General features: G+C 33.3%; 1 protein-coding gene and 1 long non-coding RNA gene across 3 annotated transcripts in view; one reads left to right on the top strand and one right to left on the bottom strand.

Moving 5' to 3' along the window:
- The window catches only part of LOC129949228 (protein transport protein Sec24A), a 31,616-nt gene extending 10,709 nt beyond the window's left edge, over positions 1-20,907 (top strand). The window contains exons 1-14 of one of the 2 annotated variants that reach the window (XM_056060554.1): positions 9,400-9,422; positions 9,845-11,259; positions 11,334-11,436; positions 11,509-11,635; positions 11,702-11,811; positions 14,796-15,027; positions 15,088-15,245; positions 15,316-15,541; positions 15,609-15,862; positions 15,932-16,297; positions 16,360-16,574; positions 16,639-16,736; positions 16,806-16,944; positions 19,504-20,907. In XM_056060554.1, coding sequence (XP_055916529.1) covers positions 9,905-11,259; positions 11,334-11,436; positions 11,509-11,635; positions 11,702-11,811; positions 14,796-15,027; positions 15,088-15,245; positions 15,316-15,541; positions 15,609-15,862; positions 15,932-16,297; positions 16,360-16,574; positions 16,639-16,736; positions 16,806-16,944; positions 19,504-19,615 — 3,495 coding nt within the window. In that variant the 5' untranslated portion in view covers positions 9,400-9,422; positions 9,845-9,904 and the 3' untranslated portion in view covers positions 19,616-20,907. Of the gene's footprint in view, positions 1-9,399; positions 9,423-9,844; positions 11,260-11,333; positions 11,437-11,508; positions 11,636-11,701; positions 11,812-14,795; positions 15,028-15,087; positions 15,246-15,315; positions 15,542-15,608; positions 15,863-15,931; positions 16,298-16,359; positions 16,575-16,638; positions 16,737-16,805; positions 16,945-19,503 lie in introns of those variants that run through there. The other variant, XM_056060553.1, reaches the window with a different exon arrangement.
- LOC129949229 (uncharacterized) lies at positions 11,261-11,636 on the bottom strand. The gene is made up of 2 exons (XR_008782016.1): positions 11,516-11,636; positions 11,261-11,454 (listed from the first exon to the last, which is right to left on the bottom strand). It is a non-coding gene; the product is annotated as an uncharacterized LOC129949229 (long non-coding RNA).
- Positions 20,908-21,256: the final 349 nt, after the last annotated feature.

Raw genomic sequence — 21,256 nt, 5'->3', positions numbered from 1 at the left:
ACATCTTAAACTTTAAACTTAATTTCCAAACACGCACTTCAAAATATTGCACAAAATTTACTGGAAAATTTTATTATCACGTTCCTGCTTGCACAAAACTTACCGCAAAATAAATAAAATCTTAAACACATACAAAATAGCAAATTCCGGGAAATCCCCTTGTATGAAAAAACAGTTTACAAACGTAGTAACCTGCAATGAGGAAATTCAAACTCCTGTTGATATAAAATTTATTTGTTCAAGTTATAGAGTCCAAAATTTCATAATTATTCAAGTTATAGAGTCAGCAATAAAAAAGTTTAAGGCAAAGAGCCTTACAAATTGCCTGTTCAAGCTACAGAGCACATAAAAGGAAAAATATCATGTTCAAGTTATTGGACTGTTTAAGTTATCGTATGTTCAAGTTAGCGAGAGTCCACTGTATCTGCAAACTTAGTAAAGCAAAGAATAATCGTAGTAGAAATAGGTTTATTAACTTCCCATAGGAAGTTATTGTAATGGGTCCGATTTGTCAAATTGAAAATTTTGACATTTCTCGACGTTTCAAGGTCCCTAGAGTTGAAATAAAAGATTTTTAGAAAGATGTCTGTGCGTGCGTGTGTACGTACGTTTGTACGTCCGTACGTCCGTACGTTCGCGACGTTTTTTCGTCGTCCATAGCTCAAGAACCAGAAGAGATATCGACTTCAAATAAATTTTGTTATACAGATAATAAGGCAGAAAAATGCAGAAAGGGCTCTCAAGAAAATTGCGTGGGTGGTTTTTTTACCATAGCAGTTTGAAAAAAAGGTGAAAATTTTGGTTAACCTTAAATATCTTACGAACCAAAAACGCTAGAGACTTGAATTAAATTTTATATAATATATTGTAACGTGATACCAAACAGGTATATTTTTTGAAAAAATCAATATAACGTTTTTTTTTATAAATCAATAAAACTGAAAAAAAAAATTTGTCACCTCCAAAATTTTACGACTGAAATATGATTTCATCTCTAAAACAATTTCGTGCAACGAAGAATAATGTTTTTGACATCTGATAAAATTTTGAGAAAAATCTAATTGACAGTTTTTTTACAAAAAATAAAAACCCAAAAAAAAATGTATAAAAGTTTGTAAAAATTGATTTTCGACTCAAATATCTTTTCAAAACTTTGAGATATTAGCTTTAATTTACTTTTATCTTTCTAAACATCTTGTTGTCAACATTCAGTTAAAGTTTGAAAAAAATCGATTTGACAGTTTTTGTACAAAAAATTAAAAACCGAAAAAAAATTAACAAAAGTTCGTAAAAAATGATTTTCGACTCAAAGATCTTTTAAAAACTTTGAGATAATAGGTTCTTACTAATTTTTTCTTATAAGAAATATTGTTTTCAACATTAGGACAAATTTTGAGAAAAATCGAACTGACAGTTTTTTTACTAAAAATAAAAACCTGAAAAAAGATGTATAAAAGTTGGTAAAAATTGATTTTCGACTCAAATATCTCTTCAAAAATTTTAAATATTGGCTTCAAACTAATTTTATCTTATAAGAAATATTGTTTTCAACATTTGGTAAAATTTTTAAAAAATTCGAATTGACAGTTTTTTTTACAAAAAATAAAATTCTAAGAAAATCAATACCTACTAAAACTTAGTAAAAATTTACTTTCGGCTCAAATAGCTTTTTAAAAATTAAAAATATTTTCTTCAAACTTATTTTATTTCAGAGAAAATATTGTTTTCAAGATTCAGTATTTTTTACATAAAAATCCAACAGTCCGTTTTTTCATAAAAAATAAAATCTACAAAAAATAGTGCGCAAATTTGGTAAAAATACATACAGACAAACTTTTAAGCAAATCGACAAATCGACAGACGGGATGGGAAGTTATCAGTGTGGGTCGCATCCCAGCCTCTTTTTAGTTTATTAAGTACGATTGGTAGATTGTTTGAAAAGCTAATCAAACCTATTGCAAACATATACCCTAATGAGCAGTTTGGCTTTTAAGCTAGTCACTCCACAAGCCATTCAATTTTAAGAATTAAAAATCACGTCAAAAGTAACTTAATTCAAAATTATTTATTTATTTTTTGTATTCTTCTACGGATGTTATATATTTCAGATTACTAACAATTCAATGAGTAATATAACCAAATATATATACAATATACATATATGTATATATAAATAAGTATATTTAAATAAATACCTATCTTAAAGCTAATGTACAATATTTCGTAAATTAATTAATTCAAATCTGTTTGTTGAGAGATCAAGTTCATTACCTAAAGAATTGAAAAGTTTAATACACCTAGAAAAGGATTGATTGCAACCATAATTGTATCTATATTTTGGATTATTAAAAGAATGACGTTACCGCAATTCTCTCTCTGGAATATAGATCTGAAACTAGTAAGAATCGGTGGACACTTAATAGACAAGAAAATACATCATGCACAGACGACAAACACTGAATAGACCGTCTTTTTTCTAATGAATAAAGTCCAATTAAGGCACACCAGATACATATAATGGAGCGTCAATTCTTCATTTTAACTGCCTAACTACAAATCTTGTAAAAGCCTTTTGCACTCTTTCAATACGTGTTATCCTAATAGAAGTAGAAGGAGACCATCAAAATGAACAAAACAATAGATCTAAAGACATGTAAACTGATTTTAAAGCGTAAGGGTCAGAGAACTCATTGCATTTTCGCTTAACGAAACCAAGCATTGAACTAGACCTGGCTGTAATATAGTCCACATGTAACGAAAAAAACAATTTTGAATCGAAAATGACTCCAAGATCATAAATCTCAGATTTGCGATCAAGAATTTAATTGAAAATTTGGTTGTTGTTTATCATTGCAACCAAAGTTCGATGAGCAGTAAAAACATTAAATTTTTGTATATTCAAAGAAAGAACATTTCTTTCACACCAAACGGATAAAATATTTAAATCATTTTGAAGATTTTGATGATTATTTCAATTTTGTATGCAAAGATATATTTTATGGTCATCAGCATACATTAAACATAAAGCATTTTAAAAAAGAAATGTGATTTCATTAACGAAAATATTAAAAAGGAGTGGTCCAAGGTAACTTTCTTGAGGAACTCCAGATGAAACTTTATTAATACTTGAAACAAAATTTCCCAATTTCACACATTGTGTTCTGTCATATCATAGATGCAGCTAGATATCCCTTTCAAAAGCAACCCATGAATACCGAAAACATTTAGTTTAGCTGTAAGAATTGTATGACGAATTGAGTCAAAAGCTTTGACAAAATCACTATAGATAGTGTCAACGTGATAGCCAGATTCAAAAGCATCGGTGACATATCTACAATAAAGCATGAGATTTGTTGAAGTTGATTTACCTGAAATAAATCCATGCTGCTCATTACAAATATGTTCTTTTATATTAAAAAACAAATGATCCTTTACTATGATCAAATAATTTAAGGATTGCAGAGATTTTTGAAATTTCACGATAATTTACTACTAATTTTTTGCGCCTGATTTGTAAATAGAACTTACATATGAAAATTACAATTGATTCAGAAATAGTCCAGTAGAAAGGGATTTATTAAAAATTATCAGAAGCGGTAAAGCTAAATTATCGACTGGTCTGGTTTTTTGGACAAAAAACAGAACACTTGCTGTATACTCAGGCAGTGTAAACTCTATTCTTTATGATATAGTTAGTGATTCCACAAGGGTCTGTGCTGGGACCCATACTGTGTAACGTTTACGTGTCCGAACTGCCATCTATGGACGCTAACACTACATTTGATATGTTTGTAGTCTACAATGCTCACTTAATACCCTACAAAACTCTTATCATAACTGGAAAATGAAGGTTAATGCTCAAAAATCGCAAGTTATTTGGTTTTTACAGCGAAGAAAATCAGAGTTTTTGCCACAAACTTTGTTATCCAACAATATCACTTGATCTGAAAACCGCAAGTATCTAGGGGTAACACTTGACAAGAAACTGACTTTTGACAAACATATCGCCAACACGATTAACAAAACTAATCTTTTAATAAGAATTTTATACCCGTTCATAAACAGCAAATCAGGTCTTGGTGTGCATAATAAAATTTGTATATTGAAAACTATTTTCCAGCCTATACTTACTTATGATGCCCCAGTGTGGTTTGACTGCGCTGAAACCTTCTTAAAAAAAGCTTTTTCAAAGATTGCAAACAAAATATTAAAATTAATGCTAAATTTGCCAAGGCATTATTCTACATTCAGGCTCCACGACAAGGCTAATTTTAAGCAACTCAAGTTTAATTTGTAATTTGCAAGTCAAGTTTTTTAGAAGATGTTCTTATTCTGGCAATGAGCTAATTCTTAATATCTTCAATTAAACATTTTGTTTCCCTTAAAAATTATTGTTTCTCAGTTGAATTTATTTTATATTGGTATTAAGAACTAAGCTGTAAAGAATTTAATTTTCTATATATCCAAAGTAAACATTGTATACGAAAATGTAAAATAATATCGAACCACAATAATAAATGAATAAATGTCTTTTTTACCAAGTCGCATACTTTCAATGTCAATGAAGTCTTATAAAATGTAGGTTTCTTTATCTTTTCCATTATTCATATGTACGTAAATACATACATAATTAATTAATACCTTTATGTCGTATTTACACGAATTACAAAATGACACAATTTCTTCTTTTATTACGATTAATTGTCATAAAAAATGTATGAGAATCGACTTAAATTAATTGTCAATTTTGTGATAGTAATGTTTTAGAGACAGATATAGTTGAATTGACTATAATTTTAGTGGTTCTTAAAGTCAATCATGTGATATTCGACCAAAGGCATTTTTAAAAACCCCGACTTGACTTTGGCGAGCAAAATTTGTTAGTTTTTAAAATCTTGGGACGGATATACATAGCCCTGAACTCATTCTAAGCCAATTGTTGTGATTTTGCTGGAACGAGTTGATGTAATAAAATACTATATAAAGAAAAGTCTGTGCAAAGTTCAAGGGACAAATCTATTTTATATGTAGTAGTAGTACGAGTAGTAGTAGTAATTTTATTTACAAATAATTAATTAATACATACAATTTTACAACAATAATGCATAGCTATTCGCCGTCTACCCGATTGACAACTTTGTTTGATATTACTTAATTAAAATTTTTCATTTATAATTCTATTCCTATACTTTAATGCTTCATTAAGAAAATATGTTATACGTTCTTCTGATAAGACGTCACTACCAAAGACATGTCTTCTTGTTTCTCGTAGAACAGGACATCTACCCATAAAATGAAAAATGTTTTCTCTTTCACCCATATTGCATAATTCGCACAGTAAAGGCAGGTCTTCGCGATGAGGTTTGTAATTTAGATTGAGAAGTTCTCCCCTTAGTCTAAATATCAAAGATATTTGCTCCGTTGGTAAATCATCTCGAAAGTAGTTCCTTTGGTTGAGGTTGTAGTTCAGCTTGCTATATGACATTCTATAGATGAATCTACATTTTTCGTCTACTTGTGAAATCAAGTGGTAGAGAGCGGGTTTCCACCTTTGATACTCATCTGGTGCTAAATTTATATTTGCTTCTTCCGCTAGCTCCAACGAATCTCTAAACCAACCTGATTTACTTCGTATTGTGTGAAGTGCTGCTTTTTTTGGGAGACGTTCATCTGACATCTCAAGGACATTACATATATAGTCAATATTCAATTTCAGAGATTTAATAAATAGAGGAGAGATACCCGTTTCCAGCATGAGCATGTAGTTTGGAGAGTTTGGTGGTAGTCGAAATATCCTTTTGATATAAAAACGAAGCAGTTTTTCAACAGATTCATACTTCTTACTACCCCAAACCTGGGCTGCATACATTAAAGTTGATTCCGCTACTGCTTCAAATACTTTATATTTACTGCTATGAGCTATATTTTTATTACTAAAAACATTTTTTCACGCAATATTTATTGTAGTTTTGGCTTTTTGTAGTTTCTCGGTTAGATGTTTTTCCATACTGTTATTCTTGGTCATAGTGATCCCTAAATAATTGTATTCCTTGACTACTTCTATTCTTTCATTGTTGAATGACCACTGTTCTTGTCCGCTTGCTCTACCTCCACCTTTGCGAAAAACCATCACCTTCGAATTCTCTAGATTAACAACTGGTCTCCAAGTTGTGCAATACACACCAAGTTTATTTATCATAAGCTGTAGTGACTGGTGTATTAGCAAACAACACTAAATCATCTGCGAAAAGGAGAGCCTTGATGAGAGTCCCAGCATATTCTACTCCTCCCGGCAAACAATCGGTGATATCGTCGATAAAAAGTGCAAATAAACTTGTACTTAAAATGCAACCTTGCCTTACACCTGTCTTCGTTTCAAACCACTGAGAAATATGTTCGCCATCCCACACTGCTGCTTTTATTTCTAGATACAGGTTCTGCAGTACGCGTCCGAATTTGTATGTCATTCCCAATCTGTACATCTTGTACATCAGTGCATTACGGTCGATCGTAACGAAAGCTGCTTTGAAATCGACAAAAAAGACATATAGCTTCTTATTTCTGTCCAAAAAGAAGTCAGCGACACTTCGAAGACCAAAAATGTTGTCAACAGTAGAATACCCTTGTCTGAAACCTGCTTGAAATTCTTTCAACAGTTTGTATGAATCAATCCACAATCTACTATGCAAAACTGAAGTGTATATTTTGTAGGATGCATTCAAGAAGGAAATCCCTCTATAATTTGCAGGGTCTAGTGTATTGCCTTTTTTGTGGATGGGAAAAATAAGTTCTTCCTTGAATCCTTTCGGTATAACTCCAGTATCCAATATTATCAACATGTCCGATCCGTATTTATAGAATTCGGAAGTTATTCTATCCGCTCCAGCTGCCTTGCCGTCCTTGAGACGTTTTAGGGCTGTACAAACCTCATCCTTCTCGATTGCTGATTCCAATATTTCATTGCTAAAGGCTGGTTGAGCAAATTGCACAATATCATCAGTGGTAGTCAAATGATTGAGCAGTTCATTAAAATGTACTCTTAACGGCTCACAATTCAGGTGTCTATTGATGACATGTACCTTTCCGTTTATTGTTTGAGCTTTTTGCCAAAAATCTCTCGTACTTTTACATACTTGAGTTACTTTCTTCTCTCTACACAACGATTTGGATTTCCGATTCAGTTGAAGGTATTTCTGTTTAGAAGATTCAAAGTTATCTCGCCTATAGTTATTAATTTTACATGTATATATATAAAAAAGGCAGTACCTCGACATTGACGACTTAATATTTCATAATTAAGCCAAATTAAAGTAGTGTGCTCTTCTAATAAAATGTAGAAAACTTAGAAATGAATGAATATTAAGAAAGAAAAATCATACTAATGTGGCTCAACAGGTCAAGATGAGGCATGACTATGACTTTTTAAATCCACAAATCCTACCATTACTTCTAATCTGCTATTGTAAAGAATTATGACTCTGCTAGTATTCACATATGGATCCGAGACCTGAGTGCTTAATTAAACGCAAGTTCGAGAAGAAAGCCATACGGAGAATTATGGGTCCGACGACAATCATGAACTGTATGCAATCTAACTCAAAGCAGATATTGTCACAAAACTTAAACTGGGTAGACTCCGGTTGGCTAGACTCCTAGCTCACATGAGCGAAGAAAAACCAGACCCGGAAAGCCCCTTGTAGTATATTTTATAATAGACGACATGGTGACAAACCATGCTTAGGCTCGTTTCACACTACTCGGTTTTGAATGTACGGCAAAAAACCGGACGACATAAACCGGATCAATGGCTTATTACACATTATAAGGTTTTAACCTTACGGTAAAATACGATATATGCAGGGTTCATGTGCTTAGTACACATACTAGTAATCGTGACCGTATAATATGAAAGCGTATATGCTCTTCTTCGCGCCTCTAACAAAATTACGCCGTCCGTTTTTTTGCCCTACGGTCAAAACCGTGTAGTGTGAAAGGTGACTACGCCACTAAGCTTACCGCGTCATCCCGCTGCCGTATACTGTAGTGGCAGTAGATGGTTGCTACACGGAGCGGTGCCGGCATTTTGCCCTGACCGTATAATATGAAAGCTTTTATGCTCTTCTTCGCGCCTCTAACAAAATGTCGCCGTCCGATTTTTTGCCATACGGTGAAAACCGTGTAGTGTGAAACACCGTCTTAGTGTTCAATTATGACTTTTTTAGAAACATCACGCACAGGGAACTTTTCTTGGAAAGTAGTTTTGTTGTTTCTGCAGCACGCAGTGCTATGTTGTTGAAAAGTAAACGTTGTCCACATCAATATCTTGCAGTTCCAGTTTTTATGCAAAATACAATAATGTCGTTTGTGTTCATAATTTCGAAGATCGACAAACCTACGTTTTCGTCAAGCTATATCAGCATTATTCTCAGTTATTTTTAAGCGAAGAAGACGGTTCTAGTTCTTCGCATCACATGGCCTAGTTTTGCAAAAGGTTTTAACAATTTTAAATCGTAATTACGACGTAGTTCTTATTGGTCAAAAAATTAAACCTTTTATTGAAAAACCCTTAACTTAAAAAATATTTCACTCATTACTGTCGTTAACAAGTTGCTGTTAATTTTGCATACATATACATATGTATGTAACAGACCTGTCGGATCCAATTTTTCAATGTAAGGTATGAAAAAATGTATGTGGAAATTGTTCAGAAGACGTACAAAATTTGTCAAAATATGAACTTAAGATACCTCTTAAATAAAAAAGCTATTTTTATTCTTTTTAAAACAATATCACGGATATAATAATTATTCTCATATTAAATAAATAAATGACGAAACAAAATAAACAGACTTTTTTCGTTTTTCTAACTTTGAGTTGTTAATTTTGTCATCATATTTATCCAAGTGATATTTTCATACCATTGAATATTTACAATAAAAAATCATGACTTTTATTAAAAGCTGATTCTCTTCTGTTATTTAAAAAAAAACTTCCGTGTTTGTTGCTTTTTTAAACATTAATAGTACTTGCATGTTTAAGTTGATAAAACTTAGATTAATTAAAGTGACTTACATATATATGTAATTATATCGTATCTAAGGTTTTTAATGTTAGCTATATATAGATTTAAATGTATTTTGCAGTGTTATTAAAACTAATAGTCACTAATAAAGAGTTTTTCAAATCAAAACAAATATATGTTTTTTTTTATACTTTAGCTTAGTCACTAGTAAAGCTTTGATTCCCGGCCTGATCATCCATTTATAGCATTAGTGAGCGTAATAAGAAAAATGTTAGGGAACCATCTAATACATTTCCTTCTTCTCTGATCATCTGTATTGTATACATTGCTTATGTTGTATTACCTTGTAGCCTAAGTCGCTAAGTCGGAGTGTGTCTAATTCGTAGAATAATCTCTAATCGTAAGAATCAACAATATAATTTTCTATAACTAAAAATCATCTAGGCGAAAAGCTCCAAGCAACCTGTTATCAAAGATCAGTAGTTTAGAAAACCTTACACTTGAACTAATTGATGATTGATGGATGAGAAAAATTCCTTTCTTTCAAGTCAAGAATATGAGATGACCTTTATGACGCATCAAATTTAATATTTACATCATTGTTTTTCTATTTATTCCATTCGAGTCATTGAAAATAATTTAGTAGACATTATACCTCAAATTTTGTCTCAAGATTCTCAATTCTTATCTTTCTACGCGACTACAATCAAGCAAAAATAAGAAATCCTAAAATTAGATATCATTTCTTATCATGATTACAAATTACGTTTCAATGTCATTTCTAGTAGTTTTTTTTATATAAACTTTGTTTATCTCTTCCAGGTTTCTACATAATTGTACGCACGCTACATAATTAAATTGAAATAGTTAAATAATAATAAAATGTCGTCATTTTCAAATGCAAATTATCCACCACCGCCAATACAGCCACAGTTGCAGCCGCAACCACAGACACAGCAGCTATCTTCTGGAAGTGGCAATATGGCGGTGAATGGAATGACTCAACAAACTGTGCAGTCAGTTGGACAGCAACAACAACAACAACACCAACCTGCAAAAACCATGCAAAGTAACTTCCCTCCAACGTCCAAGGCAATGCCAAGCATGAATCAATTTATGCCACCAACATCGCAGTACATGCAACAACCGCTATCAGCACCAGCCGCAGCAGCTCCAGTATCGCTTTCATCACCTCAACCTCCAACATCGACGGCTTATGGAAATGGACCACTGGTGCATGGTATGCAAGGAAACCTTCCTGCGCATCTAAGACCTCCTCCTAGTGGGGTACCATTAACAAACGGTGGTGGTGCTGGTGGTGGCAGTAGTAGTGTCAACTCATCGCGAACAGCATCGCCAGCTCTCAATAGTTCACCCAATCACTTTGTACAACAACAACAGCAACAACAAAGGATGCCACCACCACCAGTATCTCAGCTGAATCCAATGGCTCCCGGCAATAATCTCACCAATAGTATGCAACATCTCTCGATGGGTAAACCTAGCAACGTTCCACAAATGCAGCCTCCAACGACAACAACCGTCAGTAGTCCGTCGCATTTTCCTCAGAATTTTCAAGGAAACTTCAAGACATCGGCGTTGAATACAAATGCTGGAAGTGGCGTTTTTCCACAACCTCCCAGCCAGTTTGTGCGCGGTTCTCAACAACAACCTAACGTTTATGGCACACCGACTTCTCCCTTGATTCGAACTCCAATGCCATCACAACCGTCGCCCTATCCAACGCCTCCTGCACCCCAATTTATTTCATCACCTCAAAACGCCAATTATCCTCCAACAAGTTCCGCTCCTTATCCAAATGCATTCAACCAGAATCAACTGAACAACAACATGGCTCCACCACAGATGGCAGAAACTCAGCAGCAGCAGCAGCAACAACAACAGACAGCGCCAATGACAGCAAGGCGACCGATGTATCCGCAACAGCAGAAGATTCCACCACTGCTAAGCAACCCACAACAGCAGCAGCAACCTCAAGCTTATCCACAACAAGTCTACCAACAACAGCCAATGGCACAACAATCAACGAATGGACCCGCACAACCTGGTCAGCAGGGTGCATATACAAGTGTCGTCAAACAGGGATTCAATAGCCTTTGGGGTCAGGATACTGTAGACCTTATGCAGAATCGTCATGTGTTGTCGCCAGCAACATTGCCATTACCAAAAATAACTCTGCACAATCAATTTCACGAGTCCATTAATTGCCATCCCAAGTAAGTTTCATTCAAAATAATCATTTATTCATTAAAAAAAACAGAACGTTAATTCAACTTGAACATTTTTGCAGCATAATGCGATGTACCGTTACTAAAATACCAGAAAGTAATTCATTACTTCAAAAGTCAAGACTGCCACTTGGTATACTTATTCATCCATTTCGTGATGTTAATGTAAGTTTAAATAAGAACCTAAGAAAGATAAAAGTAATAAAATTGATGCTAATTTTTGTTTCTACTGTTTAGAGCTTACCTGTTATCCAGTGTCCAAATATTGTGAGATGTCGCTTATGCAGAACCTACATAAATCCGTTTGTCTACTTTGTAGATAGCAAAATGTGGAAGTGTAATTTATGTTACAGAGTCAACGAATGTAAGTTGTTTTATTTTTATGAGTTGTTGATAAAACGTGAATTCTAATTAACGTCACGCTTCACAGTGCCAGACGATTTCCAATTTGATCCGGCTACAAAAACATACGGAGATGTTACACGAAGGCCTGAAGTTCGTGCAAGCACTATTGAATTTATAGCACCATCCGAATATATGGTAAGTCATTTTTTTGTAAATCTTTCTTCTCTTATTTTGGATCATGTTTGATGTTGGCTCACAATAATCGAGTGAATAGAGGGGTGCATTTAATTATGAAAACTAGATCAGAAAAGCGAGGCAACTTAAACCAGTGGAAGATGCTACAATAAGCTCGTGTTTGGGAAAGTTTTGGTACTTCCCTTTCAGCTGTGGACTATTTTTGCGAATTTGTGAAAATAAAGTTCATTAGTACTATAAAGCAGACCTACTCACGTTAAGGCTTCACAGTAACAAAACTGTGAAGTAGAAAATTATATTGCATTTGTTGTTATATACTTCTCTACTACACAGTTTTGTAATGAGAAGCCTTAATGTGAGCAGTAATGACTTAACCTAGCAAGAGAACTACAGATAATAATTAAAGATTTAATCTGAGACAGTTAAATGAATTGTGGGAAGTGTGCTTGTCGGCTTATAGCTTACTAATAACTTTTTGATATCTTTGAGTCTTTTCGGTCTCCAGATTTTGATGTGGGCTCATACTATTTTTAAAATAACACTCATCTCTTAACTATACAACTTTTAGAATACCCTTATAATGATTTTAAACAGGATTAGAAAGTAGATACACATGCACATTAGTTTTGAATGTCTACATATTGCAATGACTAGAAAATGTTGAACCTGGAAAAGCATTCCACATTCGTGCAGTGCAGCTAAAAAATATTCTCTGTACTTAACAGAATGTATGCAACTGATGAGTATTCCTATAAGTTGGGGTAGTAAGCTTGTATTAATTGCGAGGAGGAGTACAACTTGCTATTTCGCTAAATTATTGTTTATGATTATAGCGATAAAATAATGATATGCAAATGTTAGAAGAAACATTTAATTCCTGTCCATGAGACTCAAGTGCATAATTGTTACACCTGCTCAAATCTAAAGCTTTATAAATTACCTAGTCCAGCAATAAATTCTGTTACATTTTAAGAGCGCAATAAAAAAAAATCTAGTACATTTTATACCATCAAATTTATTTTTTAAATTAGTTCAAAATATAAGTTTTAAGAAAAAAAAAGTCTTACTCAAAATGGCCGCCTTTAGCCTTAATGCAGGCTTTCAAACGTTGTGGCCATTGGTCTATAGCGACACACACTGTGTCCATGGGTACGCTACTGTTAACAAAGCAGCTTTTAGGCCATCCAAATTTCGATGGGGAGTCTTACAGGCCATATTCTCCAATGGATTCAAATATGGACTCCCCGACGGCCAATCTGCAGCTGCAATTAAATCCGAAATAGTTGTTCTAAGCCCATCTTGTGTAGTTTTGGCCTTGTGTATTGGAGCAGAGTCTTGTTGGAAAACTCATTTTTCCCCGTTGAAGAGAGTATTTGTAATCTTTTAACAACATTCTCGAGAGCATTCTCTTGATAAACTTTTGCACCGGTTTTCACATCTTTTTTACAAAAATGCAGTGATGTGACACCTTTATGGAAAACCCCCCACCAAACCATTACTCAAGCCGGGTGGTGTCCACGCTGAACCCTTGGGTGACGTCGCATACATTTTATCATTTTTTTTATTATAAACTTCTTCTGTTTTGAAGATTTCTTCATCCGTAAACAAGATATTTCTATGTCCATTTACCGCGTGCCACTGCAAAAGATTTTTGCTTCTTTCTTATTTTTTTTAAACTTGGAGTTAGAAGATGTCCTGTTGCTCAACGATAGGCTTTCATGTGAAACTCATCTCTGATAAGCCTTGACATGGATCTGGCGGATATATCCAATTCTCTGGAAATGATCCTCTGCTTCCGGAGAGCTTTTACTTTTGCGCGATGCGTGGACGACCACTTCTTAATCTGCCCTCTACTCATCAAAACGTTTTATAGTACGATACACAAACATTCGCGATAAATCAAGTGGTTTTAAAAGTTCAAAAATTTGGTTGGAATTTGTTCAACACTTATGTAATGCGATTATCGCTCAATTTTCTTTAACACTATGATTTGCGATCAAAAGCTGAAACTTTGGTTCCATAGCTTCCATTCTTTACTAATAAGATCACGTGTTTCGAAAAAATAGTTAACGGTATTATTCCTAGAGGAAGTTATGAGCGTTGCGCTCTCAAAATCGTGCATTAAAACTTATGGCCAGAGAGTCATTTTAGAAAGGGTACAAAACTTGTTACATCGTTTAAAAAATGATTCAAAAATATGCTATCACTCCATTAAAGATGTTCTGCTATGAATATACCTCGAACTTCAGTTGAAGTATAACCCACAGAAATCGTCAGCATTGAGTTGTTGAAGCAATAAATTCTTCACAGTCTTATGATTCATCATTTAACATTGTTTTTAAGGTCGGATTGAGCTTATCATACGTTACCTTTGGTAGTTTGCATCTAAAGGATACAAAAAATGTGAATCTAACAACGAATGTAAAAAGCCGAGGTAATCGCCGTCAGCAAAACAATTAAGGGGATTAGTTTCAGACAAAAGATAGTGTATACAAATAAAATAGAGCGTCGGAGACAAAGCGGAACCCTTTGGTACATTAGCGTTTATTTTTTGGATATTCGATTAAAACCCACTTTCGATAAGAAAGCTTGATGCTAAAATCCATCAAATGTCTTTGAAATTTCAATTGGACAGCTAAAAAATCGAACGCAAAGGTGTCTCTTTGGTGTAAGAACATCTCTTTTAAACAATAGGACGAACACTATTCTATGCCAAAGGAAATTCGGTCAATAATATCGTTTACGCTTTCAGCAACAGAAGAAGTCACGTCACTCTGAGATAGAGCGTTAAAGAATTATTTGAATTATATAAACGTTTTTATTTCCTATGATTACAATGATACTACTAAAGGTTTTGCATTTGATCTTAAATTTATATTTTAGTTATCCATTACACCAAGCTGCTGTTAAGATCCTTTATAGTTTTTATAATGTTCTAATCACTGAAAAATCAAGATTAATGTAATCTTTCTTCCTTTTTACAGTTGAGGCCACCACAGCCAGCGATTTATTTGTTCCTGTTCGATGTCTCGATAATTGCCCAACAAAGTGGATATCTTGAAAATGTGTGTAATGTTCTATCGAAACATTTAACCGATATGCCCGGTGATGCACGTGCCCAAGTTGGTTTCATTGCGTATAATAGTGAGGTGCATTTCTATAGCATGGCAGAAGGTTATAATCAACCTCATGAAATGACACTAATCGATATCGATGGTAAGGACTATTTTGTTTTACTTTTTTTTCTGTTGCATTTGACATGAATTTAATTTTCAGATCCTTTCCTTCCACGACCCGATAATTTGTTGGTTAATTTGAAGGAATGCAAAGACCTTATTAAAGACTTGCTAGTACAGTTGCCTGAAAGATTTGCTGGAACCCATGATCCTGGTTCTTGTCTGGGAGCAGCTTTGCAAGTTGCCTATAAATTAATGGTAAACAAAAACAAAGATATATGAATTTTTCTCAAACATTATTTATGGTGTGTTTTTTTTTTGTTTTTAGCAAGCTTCTGGTGGACGCATAACAGTGTTTCAAACGTGCCTTCCCAACAAAGGTCCAGGTGCTTTAGAGGCTCGTGAAGATCCAAACAATCGTTCAGCCAAGGATGTTGCCCACTTAAACCCGGCTACTGATTTTTACAAACGATTTGCTCTCGAATGTTCAGGTTACCAAATAGCTGTGGATTTATTTTTACTCAATCAGCAATATAGTGATTTGGCAACGATGTGTAAGTTCCCTTCAGCATTTCTTTCAAGGTACAAGAGTAATTTGTTTCATTTGTTTTTGTCCTAAAGCTGGAATTAGTAAACACAGCGGTGGAGCAGTTCATCATTTTCCACTCTACCAAAAAACCAAGCCTCAGCATGTTGATTCGTTCAAACAATGCTTCAAGCGGTATTTAGTAAGAAAGATTGGTTTTGAAGCTGTGATGAGGATACGCTGTACGCGTGGTCTGCAAGTTCATACATTCCATGGAAATTTCTTTGTTCGATCGACAGATCTTCTTTCATTGCCAAATGTTAACCCCGATGCTGGCTATGGTATGCAAGTAAGTTCAATACAATTTGTTGCCTTTTTTAAGACTGAAATATTAATAAATTGCTTATTCGCGAAATAGATTTCGTATGAAGAATCGCTTACAGATGTTAAAACGATATGCTTCCAAGCTGCTCTACTATATACCAATAGCGAGGGCGAACGTCGCATTCGTGTACACACACTTTGCCTTCCAGTCACAGCCAGTTTGACGGAGGTAATGCATTCGGCAGATCAAGAAGCGATCATTGGACTCCTATCGAAAATGGCTGTGGATCGGTCGATTTCGTCAAACGTTGCCGATGCCCGTGAGGCCTTTATAAATGTAACTGTCGATATCTTAAGTGCATTCAAATTGGCACAGAATCTTCCCTCTGGCCAGGGCGGATTGATTGCTCCACGAAATCTGGCACTATTACCTTTGTACATTTTAGCTTTACTAAAACACGTAAGAAAAATTATATTTATTTGAAAATATTTATTTTTGAATACAATGAATCTTTTCTCTAGCCCGCATTTCGTGTTGGCACTAGTACACGACTTGATGATCGTGTCTTTGCAATGGATGAATGCAAGACACTACCATTGGATCAGCTAATGAAGTACATCTACCCTGAGTTCTATCACATTGACAGCTTGTTCTATAATTTGCAAAATTCAAACGACACCGATGACGACGACGATAATATTGCCGATCTGCCAAGATTACAATTATCAGCTGAATTGTTAGTATTTAAAATTTATTTCTTTTTAAATTCTTAATAATTGTTTTGTTGCTTTTATTTTCAGTCTGGATTCGCGTTCAATTTTCTTGTTAGATTGTGGAAGACTGATAATTATTTATGTTGGGCTTAATGTTCCAGCAAATATTCTTGAAAATGTTTTTGGTAAGTTTTTTAATTTTAATTTATGAGTTGCTTTGATTGAAATCAAAATATATTCGTTTGTTATTTTAGGTATTAAATCAACAGCAGAATTACCGGATTATTGTTATGGTTTACCTACAATAAATAGTCCTGAAAGTACTGCACTTAAACGATTTATGCTTAAATTAAATGACGATAAGCCCTATCCACCACTTATACAAATCATAAGGTGAGTAAACACATAATTGCAATATCCATAATAACTTGAACATAAAAGTCAAGTTTTTGTCAAGCATTTGATATGTTTTCAGCAAATGGTCTTAAAGAAGACAAGAATATGCCTAGATTAGTAGTTTACTGACTTCTTTTTAGACTTACAAAAATTTCTAGGAGAGAAAATAGTTCAGATTTTGTTTAAATAATTTGGTGTTGTCGAGCCATGCTTTATGAACTGATACGAGTGACATTTATACAACATTTTAAGCCATACCTAACGGTTAGATGGCACGCGTTTAACAGTTTTCGATCCAGAAGTGTTTATGCTTCCGATGCCGTTACTGACATGAGCTTTAATTTTAATTTAATTACTTCAAAAAAAGGAGTTATTAAGGACTATAGTAAAGAAAATTACCCTACGATTTTTTGCCACCTTCGAAAACATGAAACTTATTTCTTATGTAAAACTAGCAATCATTAGAACCTTAATTTTTCTTTTCAAAAAACAAATAAAAATGTAGGTATTTAAAAATTTTGTCGATGATAAACAATTTGGCAAAACCTTTAAGTTATTCCTATCAAAGATCCAAAAAACATCTTTTGAAAGGTTTGCAATACAGAAGCTCGCTGCATAACCTTGGTGTCAAAAAATTATTTCAATGACAATCTCACCCTATGGTTTCGGGCGTCCTGGTTTAAGCCAACTTCGTAAGTACAATGGACTGTCCGCACTGGTTCCTCTTAGCTAATGCGAGGTAGGTGTTTAGCCCACTAGAGTCTACCGAGCTTAATTTTTGTCACGATTTTGACCACTGTATAGCTTTTTTAGTTCGCCTATCGATCTGGGTATTTATAATGAAGTTTTGGACGCAAATATAACAATAGAAGAGATGGATGCAGCAATGAACAAAATGAAGGATGGAAAATCGGCAGCCTCCAATGAGATACCAGCGGAATTTTTTAAGTATTGAACCGTTGAGTTAATAAGTAAGCTTACTGCACTTTACAACGAGGTGTTGGAAACAGGAATGATTCCTCAAGAAATTAGGCAATCAATCATTTTTCCGATCCACAAAAAAGGAAACTGGTCTGAGATGTCGAACTATCGAGGAATATCCTTTCTAAATCCGTGTTATAAAATATTTACAGCTGTTCTGCAAACACGGCTCATTAAATGGATTGAACAAAATAAGCTGTTGAATGAATCTCAGGCAGGCTTTACTCAACAATCGATCATATCTTTGTTCTGAAAAGCATTGCGGATTCATTTATAAGAAGAAGGAAGAAGTTATACGCGTTTTTCGTGGATTTTAAGTCTGCATTTGACACGGTGAATAGGCAAGCTCTTTTTTATAAGCTCTTTGGTATGGAAATCTCGTTAATATTTGGAAAAGTCCTGAAAAGCCTGGGTATTTGGATACTAATGCGGCATTTTGGGAATGGTACAGAAGGATCGGATTGGTTCAGAAGTGAATCAGGCGTTAGACAAGGTTGTACGATGAGTCCAAGCCTATTCGCTCTATTTATCGAAGACTTAGTAGATTTCTTACCCGCTGGAAAAACTTACAAGTGCAAAAGCCGCCATCAGAGCATCTTGGAGTAGGTGTTTCTCAAACAGAAATATCGCACAGAGCAGTAAGTACACTGTTTTTAAGGTAGTAGCAGAATCAATCTTTTTCTATGCAGCTCAAATGTGGAGAGCGAAGCAATATGAAGATGTGGACTAATCGCTACGCTTCTACGTTAAAAGGATCTTCCGGCTGCCACCAAATACGCCGAACTATATAGTTATGTTGGAAACGGGACTGAGGCCACTCTTTGTACGAACACTTCGAATACAGATTGATTATGTGCTCAAAATCATGAATATGGATAATTAACGATTACCGAAGATAGTGGCGCTTCAAACTATTTGAGAGAAGTCGGAATGGTATGCAGAATGGATGAAACTTGCTAGGTAGAGTGACATGGGCCTTAACATAGATAACTTTGATTTCAATCAATGGATCATTGTACCACCTATTTTCAAAAGTGGATGATATGTTATGGGAAACACGACTTAATGAAGCAACTTGGTTTCTGCACAGAGCAATTTACAGTCAACTAAATCACAATTTGGAGGTGAAAAACTATTTCCGGGATGAATACAGCGTAGAGGGGATTTCGATTAATGATGGTAAAGCTGCGTGGTGAAAAAAAAAATAATTTTAATCATGTACCTAATTTGTTTATTTATAAATTATATTTCATAAAAAATAAGTTTCCAATTTATGTTTTGTCAACTAGGCACACGGCAGAATGCCATGTTTTTTTTTTATTTTTGTAAACAATGTAAATTATTTAAGACGAGCAATAAAAATTTATCTAATCTAATCTAAATCATTTTGGCGATTTAAACTTAAAGCTTATCTTTTATTTTAAAAATGAACCCCCATTTTACTAACGTTAGAAAGAATTTTATGACTCCTTAAAATCCATCTTTACTTAGTAAACAAAAATGTTCCATTTTACTCCAAAGTTAGATTTTACTCCAAAATTTGTTTAACAATTTTTAATTTTTCCTCACTTTCAGGGATACAAGTACGGCGAAATCAACATTTATTGAAAAGCTCGTAGATGATCGAAGTGAATCTAGTTTATCATATTATGAATTTTTGCAACATATACGGACTCAGGTGAAGTAGTACTTTATAAGCTTAACTAAATAAATAACTAGTGTAATAAATATCGAGTAAATAACAAAACAAATAAAAACTATGTAAACAAAAAATAAACAATAGAAGAAGAGATAAATAAAAATAAACAATAAAACAAAAAGAAATTTAAAAATAAAGAAACATTTATGTATTTACGAAGCAAAGCGAAAAAAATTAGTTAGATATTTAAGAATAAATAAAAAAGAATTATTAAAGAAAGTGATGATAACTAAAAAAAAGAATAATATTTCAGAAAACAACCAAACCGCTCCCATGTGTGAAAACTATTTATTTGAAATCCGCATTTCGAACTTATAACAAACTACTATTATTATTATTATTTAATTTAATAGTAGATAAAAATGTCAGTGGGTATATGTTATTTAGACTTTCTCCTCCAATATGCTCTGTCTAAACCTTAATTTACTTTCGCTTTCTTCGGTGTTTGAATGCTGAAATAAAAATCCTATACACAGTCATGGAAGTTTTAAAAAATAAAAATAAAAGTATAAGCTTAAAAGAATGTGGAACTAAGCAAGAGTGTAAACAATAAAGTTAAAAGTATTTTTGTGTTTTTAAAACAATTTTAAATTTGTTAATAAAATAATAATTTATTCCTCTTAGGGAGTTTGAAGAAAAAACAATTAAGAAACTGCAAACAGTCAAGATTATTCAAAATTTGCATAGTAATTTTTGTTTTAAAACAATTATTATTATATATTTAAGGATTTTGTTTATTTTGTAAATAATAATAATTTAAAAGGTCCGCTGTGTTTTTTTTAAATAATTTATTTTAAAATTCTTATGTTTGTGTTTTGTTTTGTTTTTTTTTTTTTTTAATTTTCTTTTTAATAATTTCAAATAAAAAATATATCTTTGGCCTAAGTAAGTTAATGTTACGAACAATTTAAAAAATGAAATATGTGAACATATTTGAATAATTTTAGTTTAAAACTAAACTATTGATTTGTAATTATTATTATATCAGGTTTATTTAAGAAAAAACAAAAATGAAGAAATAAATAGAGTAATTATAATTATATTGATTGTATCTTGTCTATTGTAAAACAGAAGTTTATCATTTTAAACAATAAAAGAAAATATTACTCACTGATGTAAAATACAAAATTGTGCTTTGTTTAAATTGTTTTAAAACAAATTTATTGTAAAAGACCGATAGTGATCACTGATCATACATACACGGCCTCCATTATGACTTGAGGATCGCCAGTAAAATTATTTGGCGAACCAGCTTACTGAATAAAATCTAAAATACTGTATTAATATTTTGATTTTTCGAATTAAACAACACTGCCTGTAAAAGGGTACAAATTCAGTTATGACTATTTCGTATAGTCTTGAAGGCCGAAGCTGTGCAGGTGGCAAAAATGAGCTTAGTAAGGGCAGAAATAAGAGTAGTGTAGTAGTGACAAAAGTATCACAGCTGATATAGGGGTTTCTAGAGGTTCAATTAAAATTTTAAACTACTCCACAAGTCATTTTCTGAAGTTCCTCCTTGAATATACATTTTTTTAACGGTCTTAGAAAATAGAGAAGCATGAACTAACTTACATATCTGTAAATATGGTCGGAAGGAAGCATGCCCGATGAATGGAACCTCAGTATTGT

The sequence above is a fragment of the Eupeodes corollae genome, chromosome 3 (assembly GCF_945859685.1).
Source record: "Eupeodes corollae chromosome 3, idEupCoro1.1, whole genome shotgun sequence".
NCBI lineage: Eukaryota > Metazoa > Arthropoda > Insecta > Diptera > Syrphidae > Eupeodes > Eupeodes corollae.
This window is presented reverse-complemented; position numbering and strand designations above follow the sequence as displayed.